Below are 21,158 nucleotides of genomic sequence, written 5' to 3' on the forward strand. Positions count from 1 at the left end.
CGACACCCCATAAGGAGGCGCTAACACCAGAAAGAACTCCCCTTCCATATTTAGGGGGAAACAGAGGAATACACAAGGTTGACCCAACTTTTCTAAATTTATTTTAGAATGTATTTCAGTTAATTGACTGTGATTTTGTTAGCCGCTCTGAGCCAGGCTTTGGCTGGAGAGGGTGGGATATAAATAAAACATTTTATTATTATTATTATTATTATTATTATTATTATTATTATTATTATTACTATTATTATTATTATTATTATTATTACTATTATTATTATTATTATTTCTTAATGCTAGACCTACCAGGATCACCAACAGGGCTAGAGACATTGGCTGGCATAGCTGGGCAGCTGCGGATAACCTTCCTGCTGCCCAGTGTGCCTTCTTGCTACATCATCACAATATACCACCAGCTAAATATCGCGCTATATTGATATATCACGATGTCTGAAATAAGGTTGGAGTTATGTAGAGGCATTGGCTGGCTTCACAGTTTTCCCCACACTGTGGTTTTTGCGGAGCATGCACACAAACACACACACATACACACACACACCCCGTGATTCACGATATATTGCTAGGTGAGAAATTAAAAAACCGATGTCACGATATGGATTTCAAACTGGTTATATTGATATATTGCCCAGCCCTACTGCTGGCCCACTATGGCCCTGGCCAACCTGTCTGGGCCCGGTGTGTTGGAAGTCAAAAAGAGTGTGCAGCTATACACACTCTCTTTAGCTTCTGAGTGTTGGAGAGCCCTAGCTGCACATGAGGAGAATGAGAGGAAGCATGGTGAGCTGTGTGTTGGGAGAGTTAATTATTATTATTATTATTTATACCCCACCCATCTGGCTGGGTGGTTCCCAACAGAATATTAAAAACACGATAAAACATCAAACATTAAGGACTTCCCTAAATAGGGCTGCCTTCAGATGTCTTCTAAAAGTCAGGTAGTTGTTTATTTCCCTGACATCTGATGGGACGGCGTTCCACATGGCGGGTGCCACTACCGAGAAGGCCCTCTGCCTGGTTCCCTGAAACTTCTTGCAGTGAGGGAACCACCAGAAGGCCCTTGGAGCTGGACCTCAGTGTCCGTGCTGGACGATGGGGGTCAGGTATACTGGGCAGAAGCCATTTAGGGCTTTCAAGGTCAGCACCAACACTTTGAATTGTGCTCAGAAACGTACTGGGAGCCAATGTAGGTCTTCCAGGACCGGTGTTATGTGGTCTTGGTGGCCACTCCCAGTCACCAGACTAGCTGCCACATTCTGGATTAGTTGGATTTTCCAGGTCCCCTTCAAAGGTAGCCCCACGTAGAGCGCATTGCAGTAGTCCAGAGCATGCACCATTGTGGCGAGATGTTGAGTTGGCCCAGAGTGCTGCTATTGCGGGTGCTTGGTGTGGTTATTGCTGTTGCTAAACTGAGCATCCAACCTTGGGCAGCGCAAGTGGAAGACAGGAGACAGTGACTGTGTTGCACACTCTCTGCCTTGGACCTTTTATCCCGAGGAGCTGCTTTCTTGAGGAGCTGTTTGTTTTGGCTTACTTTCTGTGGTGCCACCTGACAAGTCACTTTCCAAGGAAAGGAAAGGAAAGGAAAGGCAGTTGAACTCTGTATCGTTATTGAACCTGCTTCCCCAGTTCAAACACAAGCAGATAAGAAAGATTAACATTGCCTATGAATGCTTGCCCTTAAATAAGTCCTGCGGAGTTCAGCGTGGCATATTCCCGAGAAATAGTGCATAGGATTTCAGCTTCTCTGCAAGCATTTCCAGCTGAACTGACCTCTTGAATACATCAATTTGCCTAGAGCAATAATAAAAGCTACCCCTGTAAATGTAAATAAGTCCAGTATGGTTCTCCTCTTTTAAAAGTTGTGAATCTGAATACCAAAATGTCACAGAGGGAGCATGTGGAGTGATGGAAATTTGATTCGCCTCACTCTGTCTTGAAGCTGGGTTTGGTACAGAACTGGCTTGATTACCCTGACGGACGACCTGTATTTTCCATTTCCCCTAAAGTTAAAAAAAGGCATAGGAGTCTGTTAGGACACATCCTTTTATTTTCTCCTAAGCTAATCTTGTCTCTAATAGAGAAGAAGAATAAAAAGCTCCGCAAGTTTCCTGGTGGTTTTTGTCCTGCTTGTCAAAGGGCTCTGCAGCCCAAGAGATTTTAGAAAAGTAGTCATCTTTTTTTAATCTGCTTTATAAGCTCGCTTTCTTTTTGAATGTCCCCTGTGTACATTAAGCCTTTAAACATACAGGCATATTGAGGCATACGAGAAAATCTGTGCTGAGCAGAAAACTTTATTCCAGTTTCACAGTGCTGCATGGCAAGGTGCCCTTTGTCTGTAGTGCAAATAGGTATCTTTGGACATGTGAATGCTTGTTGGGCATGGTTGGCTGTTTCATTTTTGTATCTGACAAAACATCTCATGCAAGATTTACAGCCTGGTAAGTTATTACAACAGCTCTGAAAACAGGTGTGTGTAGCAAAGAAGCACACAATACAAAACACTTGGGGTTGTTGTTTTTTGGCTAAGACCAATGGCTTTCTACCATGGGAATGTATAATACCTTCCTCTTGACACAACAACAGCTTTTCACAATGCCTTACTTTTAACATCCAGGACAATGTTCAACCCACTAAGGTCTAGCTCTGATGGCCTTATGGCGGTTCCCTCACTGCGAGAAGTGAGGTTACAGGGAACGAGGTGGAGGGCCTTCTTGGTAGTGGCACTCTATCTGTGGAATGCCCTCCAATTAGGAGATAAAAAACTTTGAGAAGGCATCTGACGGCAGCCCTGTATCGAGAATTTTTTAACATTAGACTTTTATTGTGTTTTTATATGTGCTGGAAGCCTCCCAGAGTGGCTGGGGGAATCCAACCATACAGAGTGTAAATAATAAAATAATTATCATAACACGCAAAATGCTATAATTTTGTCTTCAGGCCAATGGACTTTTCCTACAACAAGCAGGTTGCTTTGTACTTGATTTAATATTATTATTACTATTATTAGAATTTATATACTGCCCTATACCTGTGGGTCTCTGGGTGGTTCACAGAATATAATCAAGATACAAAACTACAAAATACATAATAACAATAAAAACAACAATCCAGTGGCCTCCCCCTATTTTTTTTTTAAGGGCATAGGATGTAAATCAGATCAACCAAAGTCCTGGTTTAAAAGGAACATTTTTGTCTGACGCCTAAAGGTACCGTATATAATGAAGGCGCCAGGCAAACTTCCCTCGGGAGAGCATTCCACAGATGGGGAGCCACTGCAGAGAAGGCCCGTTCTCGTTTTGCCACCGGTCAAAAATCGGTCAAAACCAGCACTTTGAATTGAGCCTGGAAACTAATTTGCAGCCAGTGCAGTCGGAACGGGATCGGTGTAATATGCTCAAACCATCTTGCTCCCGTGAACAACCTGGCACCAGCTGAAGTTTCCAAACCATTTTCAGAGGCAGCCCTACGTATAACGCATTGCGGTAATCTAACCTTGAGGTTATCAGTGCATTGGCAACAGTAGTTAGGCTATCCCTGTCTAGATACTGTAGGGGCATAGCTGGGCCACCAGCTGATGGAAGGCACTCCGGGCTACTGAGGCCACCTGAGCCTTGAGCAACAGCAAAGGATCCAGGAGTACCCCCAAGCTGCGAACCTGCTCCTTCAGGGGAAGTGTAACCCCATCAAGACTTGAAGCACTAATCCAAATTTCATCCCCTTACTCCCTCGTTTGGTTGTGCTTAAGAGAGGAGGAGCAGGCCATTCCTGCCCTTAATAATTATTTAGGTCACATCTACACCAAGCGTAATGCATTTGCCCTTTACCAATATTTCTACCGATTTTGGCCAGGGCACAGGCTTCAGACAGCCTGCCAATCACTGTCACCTTTGTTTCAGGCTCCTGTTCCCTTCTGTGCCTGAAGAGGGCTCCAAGTGGACACAGCATGCATGGTTTGCTAATCTGAGGTCAAGAAGTTCTCCATTTGAGGTCCCCGAGCCCTTGGCAGCAAGGGGAAAGTTGCATACTGCCATGCAAATGGCTCATTCAGGCTTGTTTTAATCTTGCCCTTCATATCCACTCCTCAAATATTTTCAAATGCGTGAGAGCTGACGCAGCCAGTCTTCCATTTGTTTATCACTCCTCCCCATATTTCACCCGATTGCTGGCAGTGCTGATTTTTAGTTGATGTATTTTCAGTCGAATTGCGAAGGGTTGCTGGTTTATTTATGTCTAGAGAAGCCCAGCTTTGTCCGAAGGATAACTCTTATTGAATATGATAAACATCTTTTGTCACTTGTTTTGTTTGCAGGTGTCTTTTTATAAGACATCCTCTAATCCCGTCAGGAAGAAATATTTTCTCCTTCTTAAAGAAGAGAGAGAGGAGAGAAGAGAAAGAAATCAGTATTAACTAAGTATAAAAGCTCTGAGCCTCTACCATTGTTGTTGATTCTTTGAGGGACATTTCCCAACAGTCATTGTTCAAATGGTTGTCAGGAGGAATCAAGTGAAACTCAATAAACAATGCCGTAACTGGTTCCTCTCACTTTGTGTGCAGAAGCTTTTCTTGAGAGGATTTGCATTGAAGAAGTGGTCCATTTTCGAGTTATCATAGGGTCATTTAGAAGCATTCCAGCCTTTTCTCTTTTTTGCTTTACTAGCAGTTGCATATTTCAGTTCTGCACAAATAAGCTTGACCTATCTAGGCCTTGGAAGACTTCGAGGCGAGCATTGGAGGAAGAAAAACAAACCTGCAAATACCTCAGGGATGCTTTTGCTCTTTCCAGAGTTAGGGTATAGATTTTAAGAGAAAAATGTAAAGCTTCCTGCTCGCAGTGTTGTGCTGTATGCATGTATAATAATTGATTTGATTAGACTGGATAGTTTTCCTGGAATGCAGTCCCCAAACATAACTACTTGGAAGTAAGCCCCATTGAGTTCACTGAGGCTTACTCTCGGTTAGTCGGTACAACATTGCACAAATTATTGTATTCGGTGAGACTTCTAATTGGGCTTCTCTGGAGATTTTTCAGAAAGTACTTGCTTCCAAAACGCTAATATATAGGATTTGTGTCTGTTTTTAAGGATGGTGTGTTTTATATTCGCAAAGACCCTTACTTCAGAATGTCTAGATGTGACCTGCAATTTTGTGTATGTTTTCTTGGAAGGAAATCCCACTATTTTCAGTAAGCATGTTTAGACCTGCAGCCTTAAACTTGAAGAGAACTGTGTAGATGGACCCTTGATAGCTTTTGACCTTAGCTAGCCACTTTGAAAAATACTGGCTGTTGAATTATGCCAATTATCTTAACTCAAGTTCTTCACATTTCCTTTAGTTTTGCCTTGCTAACTCACTCTCTCTCTCTCTTTAGGTATTATATATTGATTTTTAAAGAATAATTTTATAGGTTTTTTATTGTAACAAACAAATTATCCAATCAATAAAACTGCAGGTTATCTTGTCACCCAGCTTCTAGACCATAGGAATTTAGAAAGTTGAAAATATTTTGTCCATCAGCTTTAATTTCTTCCCCGCCCCCCTTCTCCTCAATGTCGAGTTTGGGTTTTTTATTTTATTTTAAAGCCCACCTCAAGACTTTGCTTTGTTTCTGGAGAAACATTGTATGCTCTCTGCAGCTGCCCTTGGAGAGAGAGAGAGAAAAAGGCCAGTGATTTATTGAAGCAAGCTGAATTGAAAACCCCCTTTTTTCCCCTCCCCAAAATCAACAGCTTGACTGAGTTTAAATAACTGACTTTTCATATCCTTTCATCACACACAAAGACCTAATCCTGAGACTACTTGAGCCACCAATGTCGGCTGTGGACAAGACCACCACTGGAAATGTCACTCCCTTCTCACCACACACAAAAACACATTGACTGCAGCTTTATGAAGTGAAAATGCCAAAGAAAAGGAAAATGCGAACGAGGTGGCCACAGTCATTTTTCTCCCCCCCCCCCCCAAAAAAGGGGGGGGAGAGAAAAACTGCTGCATCTGGATATTAAGGACAAAAAGTGCCTAAGACGACGATAATAGCTTGGGTCACTAGCTTTCATAAGTGCAAATGAGTGGAACTGCCTCTGTTTGTTTCAACACCACTGACCCTTATATTTTATTGTGTGGAAATGTCAGGGAAAGTGTGCTGAAGGCATTCCGGCCTCTTTTAGCTTAACAATGCCTTCGTCATTTTGAGATTCCCAAGTGCTGCTCCACCCCAACCGCCTGCCCTCTTTCATGGGCGAAGAAGACTTATACAATTCTTGATAATGATTACATTCACATTCCTCTCTTTTTAATATAGTTTATAAGGTAAAAATGCATTACTTGATGCTTGTGTGTGGATTTGCTTAATCCATAAGAACAGAAGCCCCCTATTGATTTATTGTAGACTGGCCTCTGCCATTTTTCTTTTACTGTGAAACGAGCAGGCAGGGAGAAGGAAAAATGCCATTCTTGTTATTTAAACAACTCCTTTTTGGAGTTCTGGGGATTTGGGGACAGAGCATGGACACCTCTCATAGCAGTTCTGTGAGATGAACCGGAGTAGAAATGATCTTCAAATCTGATGTTGGGTGGGCTCGTATGTAGAAACTTATATAGCATAGCACACTACCGACAGAAGGTCCCTTCCATCTCGTCTTGTCTCCTTGGGATTGTGTGTGTGGATCTAACCCAGAGGACACCAACACAGCTCCCACGGGTACCAGTGTGCCTTCTGGTATCTCCTGTGGCACCATGAAAGGTCTCACCTCAGAAATCCACAATGCACAAGGGCCTCTTTGCTCTTCCTGCTCAGTTCCTGTTCTACATCGGACACACACCCCTTAAAACATGCCCACATTTAATTGGATGCCAGGATTGGACACTAGCGCTACCCTTTTCAAAAAAATGTCTGTGTGTTTGTGTACAAAATCTCCAGCATCGTTGCACAGTCTCCTGACAAGAAGATTGTGGGGGGAGGAAGAAAAGACCAAGAAGGTCATTAACATTTCTAACACCTTCTCAGCTACTACAAATCTTTTAATTCTCCTGTCAGTCAGGGAGTGTAACAATCCTGTTCTAAATGGTGATAAGTACAAATCTTCCAGATTGCCTTAAACTATTGATATACTATAGATATGACTTATGTGCTTACAAACAAAGTACTTTTTTCTGTTTGGCAAAAAGAGACGGCAGATTTCACTTTTTGATTCAAAGGAGGGAGGGCAATCTTTAAGCATAATTTGAATTGCCGAGATGTGTTTACCGGTGTGGCGTCTTTACAGCATAAATATGCATAAATAAGCTAAACCAATCTGGGAACAAGACTTTATCTCTGGCAAACATTTCCCCCCCCGCTCCCAAAGTCTTCTAAAATGTGCTCCTAGGTTTATGTGCACATCTTTTATCGGGTTTTAGAACTCTTTTCACTTGCTTTTCATGAGATTTAAAAGTGATACACTGACTGATAGGCAAACCTTCCAGTAGATTTAAAGGAGTAACATTGATAGCAGCAAATATTTGTCCCCCCACCCCCCTGTCAACCATGAAAATTATGGGTTGGATAGCAGAAGATGAAGAGCGCAAGTAAGAGGCTGCTGTTGAAGTCCTGTTATGTTTATCCTCCTGTCTGTTTGGCCGTTGTGAGAATAGGATGGTAGACCAGGAGACCTTTTGGCCTGGTCCAATAAAGCTCTTCTTAAGTTCTTAAGCACCTTCTTGAGAAGAGCAGAGGGGTGCAGGTAGTTTTTGTCTGACCTGACCTGTGTGTAAGAGTTGGAAGGGACCCCAAGGGACTCAGCTAAAGCATCCAGGAAAGATGGCCATCCAACATCTGCCTTAAAAAAAGTGTATTCACTCCCATCGTTCAGCCCGGACACTGAGGCCCAGCTCAGAGGGCCTTCTGGCAGTTCCCTCCCTGCAAGAAGTGAGGTGACAGTGAACCAGGCACAGGGCCTTCTCGGTAGTGGCGCCTGCCCTGTGGAACGTCCTCCCATCAGATGTCAAGGAGATAAGCAACTATCTGACTTTTAGAAGACATCTGAAGGCAGTCCTGTTTAGGGACGTTTTTAATGTTTGATGTTTTATTGTGTTTCTAATGTTCTTTTGGGAGCTGCCCAGAGTGGCTGGGGAAACTCAGCCAGATGGGCGGGGTATAAATATTATTATTATTATTATTATTATTATTATTATTATTATTATTATTATTAAAAACCTCCAAGGAAGCAGAGTCCACCACCTCTTGTGGGAGTCTGTTCCACTGCCGAACAGCTCTTACTGTCAGAAAGTTCTTCCTGATGTTTAGTCAGAATCTCCTTTCTTGTAACTTGAAGCCATTGGTTCGAGTCCTACTCTTCAGAGAAGGAGAAAACTTGCTCCGTCTTCCATGTGAAATGAGCTGCTTTTTTTTTTTAAGCCGAATTGTTTTGGATTTTCCATTGAAATTTCCAAATTTATTGTGCCTGAGCTGGACCTTCTAAATTAACCTTGAATTGCACTTCCAGTGCCTACTCGAATACTTTCAGTAGTGAAAAGGCTAGAAAAAGTTAGAGAAAGTAAAGGGAGCCCATTCCTCCTTTTATTTATTTTAATTATGGCCCATCAAATTCTGGACCTCTCACTGCCGTGATGCAAGATGTGCTTCCAAGGATGTTGTTGTATTTGCATAGGTTAAAGAGTTGTTGGGAAATCGGGCAATTAGGTGCCTTAACTACACAAGGCTTGGTCGCCACCTATGCATAACTATGTCTGCCTTTTTGAGACTACTTCATTAAGAGTTCATTTGTATGCAATTTTGACTTTCCAAAATGCATGCACTACATCACGGTGATCCGCCCTGTCATAAATGTGATGCTAATAATAAGGTGTCATGGGCTGATCTAAAGCACCTTTCGAAGATGGAGTCAGACGTCTGTTAGTCATCTTAACAGTTTTCTCCTCCTGTTTTGCTTTGATCCCAGTGAGACTTCAGTTGTATGCGCCTCATTCTGCATAGTATTGCTTCCCCTTTGACAGCTCTTTGTTTCTAAATATTGCAGCCTATAATCGCTAGGAGTCCAGCAACTTAAATGGGGAATTGGAAATTTTAAAGGCCTAAAATATTCCACAGTGTTGTAACGTTTGGAAATCTTGTCTGGCTCAATTTCGTTGGCCAATGGGAGCACGTATGTTTTCGGAAAGCACAGTATTGCTCATAAGTTCCTGAGGATTTCTTTTATTTGTTTGTTTTTTAAAAAAACAGGAGTACAGTATTTTTTATATTATAATAAAGACTTTGGGGTTGAGAAAATAACTGGGCTCCTTTTGTGATTTGGTTGTTGCAGACTTTGCTTCAGATATGTGGCGTGGTGGCAGTGGCAATTGGAGTGATTCCTTGGATTCTCATCCCTTTAATTCCACTCTTCATTCTTTTTATCTTTCTTCGGCGGTATTTCTTGGATACATCGAGAGACATTAAACGTTTGGAATCTACAAGTATGTATTATTGATACGGCTTGTTTTTAAAAGATTTAGGCATCATTTAAGAGTGCAAGAGGCTTAAAAGTTTTGCCCATAACTCAAGGACAGTATTGGTTTCTCTCCCCTTCCTTTTTTGAGAAAACTGAGGAGTGCCTTGATGATGATTTTCAAATGCTTCTTGTTCACTTGTTTCTGTGTTGTTGCGACAGCTGTTAAATACCGTATTTTTTGCACCATAACACTCACTTTTTTCCTCCTAAAAAGTAAGGGGAAATGTCTGTGCGTGTTATGGAGGGAATGCCTACGGGAGGCATGCCTACTGGTTTTCCTCCTCTAAAAACTACGTGCGTGTTATGGTCGGGTGCATGTTATAGAGCGAAAAATACGGTAGGTAGTGCCTTTTATGTTGTGCAAAAACTCAGATATAATGCGGCACTTAACAGTACCTGTGTAAGGTAAAAAGCTAAAGGACCCCTGGACAGTTAAGTCCAGTCAAAGGCAACTGTGGGGTTGTGGCGCTCATCTTGCTTTCAGCCAAGGAAGCCAGCGTTTGTCCACAGGCAGCTTTCTGGGCCATGTGGCCAGCATGACTAAACCTCTTCTGGCACAACGGAACACTGTGACGTAAGCCAGAGCTCATGGAAACACCGTTTATCTTCCCGCTGCAGCGGTATCTATTTATCTACTTGCACTGATGTGCTTTCGAACTGTTAGGTTGGCAGAAGCTGGGACAGAGCAACAGGAGCTCACCCCATCGTGTGGATTCAAACCACCAACCTTCTGATCGGCAAGCCCAAGAGGCTCAGTGCTTTAGACCACAGCGTGTATAAGGTACAGTGCAAGGTCAGGGGTGGCCATCAAAGCCACCCCTAAATTTGATGACCCTTGCCATTGAAGCACATGTAAAGTTGGGGTGCCAAGATGGATGCACTTGGCACAAGCCCTGAAGTTGCCTTGAGCTTGGGTTCAGTTCTCCTCACTGGTCCATTGACATGGCTTCTTCACGCTCTGTGTTCTCATCTTTACTGCTAAAAATGCTCTTGGGATGTCCTCCGGATGCTACTTCTGCCTCTATCTTGTAAAGTAAGCGGGTACACCCAACTAATCAGCAGACCACCCAGGTTTCTCTGACTGGAGGCTGTGTTACCCGTGTACCAAACAGTATAACATTCTCACCGGTAAGATGTAACCCAATAAGTTTCACAATTATGTGACTTGGTATAAATTAAAGTAGTCCGTTCTTGAGAATTCTGAATCACAGAATACTTTATCAGTGATAAGCATGGTTAACATAAGCTTGGAGGAAAACCCTCTTTCTCTCTCTTTTATATAACTGAGTAATAAATACCATACATTTATTCAGATAGTACTCTTAGTTGAGAATGATGGTATCATTTAACCCCTCATCTTGCAGCTCGAAGCCCCGTCTTCTCTCATTTGTCGTCATCGCTCCAGGGACTTTGGACTATTCGTGCTTTTAAAGCAGAGCAAAGATTCCAAGAATTATTTGATGCTCATCAAGATCTTCACACAGGTTTGAAAAAAATAAAATAAATATTTTGCAGTTTGGTGGAATTGAGTCGCAAAGCTTCTGCTGAGCTGTACCACTCAAGATGCAGTTGAAGAGTAAGAATTTTATAGCTACCTAGCTATTAAATTCTTACTTTGAGACTGACAGCCCTCTAGCACAAGCATGTGGGAACCTGTTTCTCTACAGCTTTTGTTGGACTTCAACTCCCATCATCCTTGACCAGTAACGTGCTGCCTAAGGCTGCTGGGAGTTGGAGTCTATCAACTGCCCTTTATCCCTTTCCCACTCCTAGAATCTCATCCAGCCTCTGATGCTTGAAAATCATTGCAAGGATCCTGTTCCAGATTGGCTGAAGCCTTCAACAGGAGCACTTCTCTTAGGGCAGTGTTTCCCAACCTTTTTTGGGCAAAGGCAAACTTGTTTCATGAAAAAAATCTCGAGGCACACCACCATTAGAAAATGTTTAAAAAATTAACTGTGTGCCTATATTGACTATATATAAAGTAACTCTCTTTAATAGGCATCAAATAAACACAAAGAAAGTATTTTATAATTACTTTATTATAAAATAGGACGCACCTACTTTTTTTGGGGGGGGGAAATAAAGGAAAATTTTTTTTCCTTTATTTCCCCCCCCCCAAACCAGGTCGGGGAACAGTGGGATGGCGGTGCTGCGCCTCCCCGCTGTCCCCCGAGCTTGTGGGGCTGGCCCACGTCTGCCTGGCACGAGGGGCGCTCTGCTTCAGGGCGCGTCGGGCGGCAGGCTACAGTCCACAGCATGGGGAACCCTCTGTTTCAGGGCGCCCCACACGCCCCCGGGTGCGCAAGGCTTGCCAACACGAGCGCGGAGCACGGGGCGTCCTCCGAAGGGCGCCCCGTGCTCCGCGCTGCCAGCTGCCGCCCGCAAGCCTTGCGCTCCTGGGGGGAGATCCCCCGGGTGCGCAAGGCTGGCCAACACCAGCGCGGAGCACGGGGCGTCCTCCGAAGGGCGCTCCGTGCTGCCAGCTGCCGCCCGCAAGCCTTGCGCTCCTGGGGGGAGATCCCCCGGGTGCGCAAGGCTGGCCAACACCAGCGCGGAGCACGGGGCGTCCTCCAAAGGGCGCCCCGTGCTCCGTGCTGCCGGCTTCCGCCCGCAAGCCTTGCGCTCTCGGGGGGGAGATCCCCCGGGTGCGCAAGGCTTGCCGACACCAGCGCGGAGCACGGGGCGTCCTCCGAAGGGCGCCCCATGCTCCGCGCTGCCAGCTGCCGCCCGCAAGCCTTGCGCTCTCGGGGGGAGATCCCCCGGGTGCGCAAGGCTTGCCGACACCAGCGCGGAGCACGGGGCGTCCTCCGAAGGGTGCCCCGTGCTCCGCGCTGCCAGCTGCTGCCCGCAAGCCTTGCGCTCCTGGGGGGAGATCCCCCGGGTGCGCAAGGCTGGCCAACACCAGCGCGGAGCACGGGGTGACCTCCGAAGGGCGCTCCGTGCTGCCGGCTGCCGCTCGCAAGCCTTGCGCTCCCGCCGCCCGACTCGCCCGCCTCCCTCCCACGGCACACCAGGCAACGTCTCGCAGCACAGTAGTGTGCCACGGAACACCGGTTGGGAAACACTGTCTTAGGGGTTTGGGATATACTGCAACATTGTGTTGCAGGTAGGGAGGGATTTCGGGATTTCTGGCCCCTGACTCTTCAGAATGTGTTTAGTCGTAAGTCTGTTCCATCGCATTTCCATGTTAGTCTACAAGTACCTTCTGCACAAAAACGTACAATTTAATATGTATTAAAATACAGTGGTACCTCAGGTTACAAATGCTTCAGGTTACAAACACTTCAGGCTACAGACTCCGCTAACCCAGAAGTAGTACCTCGGGTTAATAACTTTACTTCAGGATGAGAACAGAAATCGCTCGGCAGCAGCGGGAGGCCCCATTAGCTAAAGTGGTACCTCAGGTTAAGAACAGTTTCAGGTTAAGAATGGACCTCTGGAACGAATTAAGTACTTAACCTGAGGTACCACTGTATTCTGTCTGGTAACAAACAGAGACATGTATTGTACTGTATACTTGTAGACTCACAACACAAAAGACTTCCTGGCTAAAGATGCCCCATTGGTCTCAGTGTGGTCCTGAAGTTTCCCAGGCTCAACTGCTCTTAAGAGCATGACTTGGCCTTTGACATAAACATTCCCCCTTCGTTTTTATTTTCTTCTTTCTTTTTTAGAGGCTTGGTTCTTATTTTTGACGACCTCTCGATGGTTTGCCGTACGCCTGGACGCCATCTGTGCCATCTTTGTGGTTGTGGTTGCCTTTGCTTCTTTGCTCCTTGCTCATAGTGAGTATATTCGCTGGAGTAGCAGCTACTCTTCCACGACTTGATTTGCATTATCGTTTTCCTCTAATCGTGCTAAAGCCAACAGCTGAGTGAATTATTCTCTACCCAAAAGTCAGACATCTGTAATGGGACATCTGTGTTCAAAAGTGTTATGGCTTTGTGATATTACAAGTGAAGACCCCACCAACATGTCTCATGTGATGATAGATTTTAAGTTTTTTTCTTATTTAATAAGATTTTTATTAAATTTTCTGCTTTACAATCTCAGATAAACATTTTACATACTTAGAATATCAATGACTTTGCTTCTTTTTCCCTCCATGATTCATTTTGCATATTTTATATCCCTGCATATTTTACAAAAACTATACCAATCGGTTTTCCATTATTACATCCATCAAAAATTATTTACACTGTTGAATTTACCTGAATGCTGCTAGCGTTTTCAGTTGTACACAATTATTTTCCATAAACGTTTTCTAATCTTCTTTAAATGCATGTTCTTCTTGTTCTCTCATTCTGTATGTTAAGTCTTCAAGTTGTGCATATTAAATTTAAAAGTTTGTATACAAGTTTTGAAACTTTCCTTCTTTTTTCCTCGGTATAGCTCTAGATGCGGGGCAGGTTGGTTTAGCTCTGTCCTACTCAATCACGCTCATGGGAACATTTCAGTGGGGAGTTCGGCAAAGCGCTGAAGTCGAGAACCTGGTAATATCCATTAGTTCCAATTGGAAGCTTTTAAAATACTTTTTGTGTTGCTTGGGCATTGCAGTTAAATGCCACTGCTTTCCAAAGCACGATGTTATATACACTATAATACATGCTTTTTGAGTTTTGCATAGTAACACAATAATTGCTTGCTTAGTAACATAATAATTGCTTGAAGGTATGCAAGCTGGAAAAAATAATGTTAAAATTACTCCTGTAGTTGCTGATACTGATAAAGCAGGCTTATAGTTTGAATTCCTAGTTTATAGATTGCAATAATATAATGCAAAATGGTTAGGCTGTTAAAGAGAGTGACTTATGGCTGTCTAGAATATAAGCCATCATGATGTAGAGTGGGAATCAGAAAACTGAGCCCTTGGCCCCGTTGGGGAGGAAAGATGGGATATATATTAAATAAAACAAACAAACAAACAGACAAATTCAGACCGAGGAGAAATAGGTTAAGATTCAAGTTTAGGTGCTGATACATCAGAATGTGTCAGGTCTTTGGAATTTACCCTGGTTAGATATCTGTAAAATGGAACTGAAGAACAGTCCACTTCTCTGAGGCCTGAGGATTTGATGGATGTTAAAAGATAATGGGTTAATGAAAAGATAATGCTTCACCTTAGGGGATCACAGCATCATTGTTTCATCCATTTAAGGGATTTAGAAACAGTTGTCAAGAGAAAACAAAAAAAAATTCCTTCCAGTAGCACCTTAAAGACCAACTAAGTTAGTTCTTGGTATGAGCTTTCGTGTGCATGCACACGAAAGCTCATACCAAGAACTAACTTAGTTGGTCTTTAAGGTGCTACTGGAAGGAATTTTTTTTGTTTTGACTATGGCAGACCAACACGGCTACCTATCTGTAACTTGTCAAGAGAAGTGGCAAAAGTCTTTTGGAAACCATATAAACCATCATTTTCTGCCTTTTCTTAGTGGTAGAAACAATGGCACTGACTGGCACAATTATGGAGGAAGGAGGGGGTGGTGGAAACCAAAGCATTCAGGTTGCGAGAGAAGTTGTGGATTTGAGAATCCAATCCTGGGGACTAGAAAATTAATTCATTGAATCAGCTTCTGTAATTGCAGACAGGGTTGTTGATGTACATTTGGATTTGTTGCTTTGTTCCAGATGATATCAGTAGAAAGAGTCCTGGAATATACAGAACTTGACAAGGAAGCACCTTGGGAGACAAACAAGCACCCGCCACCGGATTGGCCAAGCGAAGGTGTTGTTGTGTTTGAAAATGTGAACTTTTCTTACACCATAGATGGTCCTTTGGTACTGAGACATTTGTCTGCTGTAGTGAAGTCAAAAGAAAAGGTACATTTTTTTGGTTTTTGGTCACCCAGATCTTGAAAGTCATGTAATCCGGGCATTGTGAACCTGTGACCCTACAAATGTTGGGATCCAGCTTCTTTCCTTACACACTGTGGACCATATGGGTGGACCTATGGGGAAAGCCTCCTAGATAGACATTCATCCCCCCAAGAAATGGGTCCCTTCTAAGTTTCACTCAATGTGATGCTTTTCTTCCTCAAGACCCTAATTCTCTCCTTATGAGAGTGGCTAATATTACCAGTTGACAACAGACTTTGTGCATCACTGCTGCTTTGGAAGGCCCTTGATTTTCAGGGGACTTTGGGGTCTGCACCCATCTATGGGACTACTACTGGAAAGGAAATCCCCAAAAGACCCTGTGCATCAGTAGAAAAAGCCTCATCTTTTACTGGATACAAATTAAGAGTATTGTAAGCCGAAGACAGATCTACCAGTTTTCTCTTGTGCTATTATATAAGGTTTTTTTTGGGGGGGTGGGCAGATGCCAGAATAGAGGACTATCACTTAGGCATCTCTTTTTGCTGGGGACAGACAAGGAGCAGTGGGTTTTAAGTTCAGGAAAGTAGAGCAATAGAGACTTAAGAGCAGTTCAGTAATTGAATAGGGAGCTTATGGATTCCCATTCATTGGAAATAATTCAAAAACAGCTTGGATAAACATCTCATAGTGGGGATTTTTAGGGGTAAGATAACCTTTTTTCCGGATTGTGGATTATATTAGATGCCCCATTGGGCACCTCTGGTGACCACATATTCCTGCATATCTAAAATGCTTTCTCATCCCCCTAACTCCCAATTGATTTATGAAAAAGAATGATTTTCCTTACGAAAAAATTTCCAGCTTGTCTTTTATTTGCAGAGAGATGACTTCATGGGAACAAGCTGGGTGGGAGTTGAAGCTCTTGAGGTTTTTATGCAGTGCGTCTGTTTATCTCTTTCATACTCCTACTTGCCTTTGGGCCCAGCTCACTTGCCGGGGTAATAAGCCATTCTAATAGCGGATAAGAAGATTTGCATTTCACGGGAAGAAACAAACAAAATAAAGGACGAGAAATAAGAGAGAGAATATGTTGCTTAGGCAGTAGCTCAGTGCTGCCTGCATTTCTTGGTCTGCTTGGTTTTCATTGCTAAAAGAGGAGGGTTATTGTTTCTTTGCCATCATAAAGAAGAGATGCAGTTTATTATGATCATTATCATTATGCTTGCTATTATTTTTATTATTAATAGGGCATAGCAGTAATATTATCAGGAGTTGCCAACCTTTTAAAAAAAAATTTAAGGCTCAAGATTTTTGAGCAAGTGTTTTTTCGCACCCTCTCTCTCCAACATTCAGCTCCAGTAGAATCAATCTTAGACTTGGAGAGCACATAGTGCTAGAAGAGGAAGTGAGACAAAGTTAGCCACCCTCACCAACTCATGCCCAAAGAGGCAGTGGGGCACGGGCAGGCCTGCAGAGGCGTTGCTGGCACCAAGAAACAGATCTCAAGGGCACCATTGCAATAGTGGCACCCTTTGCAAACTGTATAGATTGTTTTCCTTTCCCTTCTCCAAAGCCTTTCCTACGGACTGCCTTATCATGATGGGGAACTGGGAGAGATTCTTGCTGTCAAGCTCATCTCCTATTCTTTCCCCTCCCTAATCTAACTTTGGGAGTGATCCAATGCACGAGATGCTGGTGTAAAGCCGGTGTAAGAGACCTAAATCCCCTGTTGCCGCTAGCAGCTCACTTTACCCCCTACGACAAAGCATTTCCCCCCGACATTGCTCAGTGCGCTCTTTTTCATTGGATGCCAGCCTGAAAGAGGAATTGTTGACAATGAGCATAGCAGCTGCATTTTTATTTTAAGTACCAATGTTTATAAAACGCTTTGATGCTGCTAATGCACTTCTGCACATCAGTGACATCAGAGGAAACACTTGAACTCTTTTGTTCTAATACCGAACTCTGCAGAGTTTTGTTTCCTTGCTCTTCCCTTTTAAAAATTATTATCATTCAGCTTTCTTATCCTCATCTTTTCTTCTGAAGGAAGTCACGCTCTTTTGGAAGTCATAGCACCTCCGTCTTTCTGCTCCTTGTGAAAATCAAAGCTGAAGGGATCAAGCTGTTTTTCAGACGTTTGTGCACATTTCAAAGTATCCGTTTTGCTTTCCAGCAGCAAAATTGAAAGAGCAGCAAAATAATTATTTTAAAAAGCTCTTTGTCTCACATGGTTGAGACTACACAGCCAAATACATTCAGTGTCTCCTTCTTTTGGAGGGTGAAAGGTTCAGTCAAGAGTGGTTCAGGGTCCGAGGCCTGTTTGAATTCTCCCACGGTTCAATTCCAGGAGGAGAACAAATGACCCACTTATTGTAGCACACTTTGGCATATATGTATTTCTGAATACTTTCAACTGGAAGGAGATAAACCCAGAGCAGTGCCTTGTGCAACCACCCTGCATGCAAACTTTTAATGCAGAGAGGAAGGCAGAATTAGTTGCCCCAAGTCAAGGCTGGTCTATGCCATTGGTGCCTTAAGGTAATTTTAGACTAGAAGTGGGCTTAATCAAAAAACCCAAACTCTCACACTGGGGGAGAATGGATGGTGCTCCTTCACCCAGTCTAGAACAGCTCTGCCAGTCTCTGCCCACACAATGATGCCAGCATCACTCCAGTGCTGCTGATCTCCCCATTCTGCCTGCTAGAAGATTTTTGTTGTTATAGATTCTGTCATATCAAAGAGTTAATAAAAATATATATACAGTTTCTTTTCTGATGGCACAATATTAGACTGCGGTGAGCATGTCCTCTCAGATCAGCTGATGTTATAAACAAACCACTCACACTTACCTGCTCTTTTTTAGGTGAATTATTTTGTTTTTGTGTGTCATGGTTTTATATATTGTGTGTGTATATATATATATATATATATATATATATATATATATATATATATATATAAAATGGTGAGAAGCCACTCTGGACCTCTGAGAGGGTCTAGCTGGTGCCGTTGACTTCGTACTTCCAACAACTGACCTCATATTCTGATTCAGAGGTCTTGGGTTAATATTTTTGTTGTCTCCATTTCTCCATTTTATAATGGAAAAGCCAGTGACCTACCCATGAGACTTGCTCTGAGGTTAGATTAGAGAAAGGAAATGTTATTCCTTTATCCCAAAGAAAATGTTAATAATGTTTTATAAGCCACCCCATCCCTGAAGGGTTAGGGCAGGCAACAATAAATTTAGAAACAAATAAAAAATTGCATTAAAATTTAAGATCAATTTTAACAGCTGAGACAAGACTGTTATGCCTTAAGGGAAAGGGCGGGAATCTTAATAAATGAAGTAGATGGCAGATATTATTAATGGAAACGCTTTTGTTTTATCCATATTACTGTGGCCTTGTATGGCAGTAGCTTTATACCACTCAAGTATGTTCAGGTATTACTGGCACAGTTTAAAAACAATGTTTATTTATAGTGATCTTCTTTTGCTGCCTTGTCTTCTGTTATCTGGCTTGTCAATCTTGCCCACCAAGTACTAAAATATGCAAGATAATTGTGAACAGCACTTTAGAAAAATGCTCTGTTCATGGCTTAGCTCTTGTGCGTGTGTGTGTTTTTCCCCCTTTCAGGTTGGAATTGTGGGAAGAACAGGAGCTGGAAAGAGCTCTTTAATAGCTGCTCTTTTCCGGTTGGCTGAGCCCCAAGGAAGAATTTGGATTGATAAGTATTTGACATCAGAACTAGGACTTCATGACTTGAGGAAGAAAATTTCAATCATACCTCAGGTATGGTCTACTTTGTGTATCAGTACATTATAGAGGTCCGGCACTCTCCAGAAAGTCTGGATTTGTAGTATTTTCTTTATCGTTATTCTGTACCCTGTTGGTACCATTCCAGGAATCTTTTGTAGTGTTGTGGCTCTTTTTTTCTCTCCCCCCCAGTCATTTTTAATATTTTTTTTTTGCACATGTTAATCCTCTTTTCTCTGAATGTTGACTCGAAAATGAAGTGAAATTATTATGACTATTTTAACGGTTTTATTACAGTGGTGCCCCGCAAGACGAACGCCTCGCAAGACGAAAAACCCGCTAGACGAAAGGGTTTTCCGTTTTGGAGGCGCTTCGCAAAACGAATTCCCCTATGGGGTTGCTTTGCAAGACGAAAAAAATCTTGCATCCCCCTGCGGGTTTTTTCCGCTTTTTTGCCCTTTTCTTAAGCCGCTAAGCCGCTTATCAGCTGTTCCGCTGATAAGCCGCTTAACAGCTGATCGCTGGAAGCCGCTTGACAGCTGTAGCGCTAATCCGCTAAGCTGTCAATGGGCTTGCTTCGCAAGACGAAAAAACCGCTATACGAAGAGCCTCACGGAACGGATTAATTTCGTCTTGCGAGGCACCACTGTATCTGTGTTTCTGCCATGCCCAAGCGGCTTGCTTACAGTCATTACTTATCATTGCAGATTGAATTTAGTTTGTAGGCAAAGGTGCTGTATTCTGCAGGTGGGGGGGACGACACACAAGATATGTTGGAGCAGAAATTACAGCAACAATCAGATATATAAAAGGCTAATAATCTGCAGGCCAAGTTGCTGTGATGCGTCTTGACCATTCCTACCCACAAACTAAATAAAAGTCTGTCCTTACATGTACTGGCATATCAGTTTCCACTGTGGACACAACCCATGTGGGAAACAGTTATGGCCCTTCTGTGTGTACAATTTATAGCAGTCTCCCACCCCAATTTTTCTTCATGCCTTGCCATGATGTCATTCATCATTGCACAGCTCTTTCCAAATACGGCAGCCACTTTTTCTTCAGTTGCCCCCCCCCACCCAAAAAATGTGCAGGATCGTAACTCCAGAATTGGGTCATAACATTTCCATGATGTGAAAAGTGCTTTTGCCTAGTTTTCTGCTTTCTTTTTTATATATATATAAATTTTTATTAAGGTTTTTTAATACAAATGCATATTTAATAAACAACATTGATTATTTAACATCTTTTCATTACTACTTTGGACCCCCTCACGTCTCCCGCTCCCACTTGCATCATTATAAAATTGTTTCCAAGCAAATTATCATTTTGTTTAGAATCTTAAATCCATTCATTTAAACACAATCTCTTCCTTTTTCCAAAAAGGAATATATACTTTCCTTATTTCCCTTATCATTAAACTCACATCTAATTTGATGGTAGACAATTGTTTCTACTCTGACATCCTTGTTAACATTCAACCAAATTACAGTACTTTTGTAAATAAATCTTGAATTTCTTCCAGTCTTCTTCAACCCTCTCCTCTCCCAGGTCTCGGATTCTGCCAGTCATCTCAGCTAGTTGCATATAGTCCATCAGCTGCATCTGCCATTCTTCCAGTGTGGGTAGATCTTGGGTTTTCCAGTTCTTAGCGATGAGTATCCTTGCTGCCGTTGTTGCGTACATGAAAAATGTTCTGTCCTTCTTTAACACATTCTGGCCGACAATGCCCAAAAGGAAGGCCTCTGGTTTCTTGGTAAAGGTATACTTAAACACCTTTTTCAGCTCGTTATATATCATTTCCCAGAAGACCTTCACTCTAGGGCAAGTCCACCAGAGGTGAAAGAATGTTCCTTCATTTTCCTTACATTTCCAACATTTATTATCAGACGAATGGTATATTTTGGCCAATTTAACTGGGGTCATGTACCATCTATATATCATTTTCATTACATTTTCCTTCAGAGCATTACATGCAGTGAAGTTCAGCCCAGTGGTCCACAACCTTTCCCAATCTTCAAACATAATATTATGCCCAATATCCTGTGCCCACTTTATCATAGCCGATTTAAC

General features: G+C 42.7%; 1 protein-coding gene across 1 annotated transcript in view; it reads left to right on the plus strand.

Moving 5' to 3' along the window:
• Window positions 1-21,158, plus strand: part of ABCC4 (ATP binding cassette subfamily C member 4 (PEL blood group)) — a 151,113-nt gene that overhangs the window by 90,013 nt on the left and 39,942 nt on the right. Inside the window, exons 21-26 of the mRNA XM_081908133.1 lie at window positions 9,322-9,472; window positions 10,872-10,991; window positions 13,185-13,295; window positions 13,903-14,003; window positions 15,142-15,333; window positions 18,966-19,121. Of these exons, the coding sequence (XP_081764259.1) occupies window positions 9,322-9,472; window positions 10,872-10,991; window positions 13,185-13,295; window positions 13,903-14,003; window positions 15,142-15,333; window positions 18,966-19,121 (831 nt within the window). The remainder of the gene's footprint in view (window positions 1-9,321; window positions 9,473-10,871; window positions 10,992-13,184; window positions 13,296-13,902; window positions 14,004-15,141; window positions 15,334-18,965; window positions 19,122-21,158) is intronic.

This window comes from Podarcis melisellensis, assembly GCF_964234715.1.
Source record: "Podarcis melisellensis genome assembly, chromosome: 4".
Classification (NCBI taxonomy): domain Eukaryota; kingdom Metazoa; phylum Chordata; class Lepidosauria; order Squamata; family Lacertidae; genus Podarcis; species Podarcis melisellensis.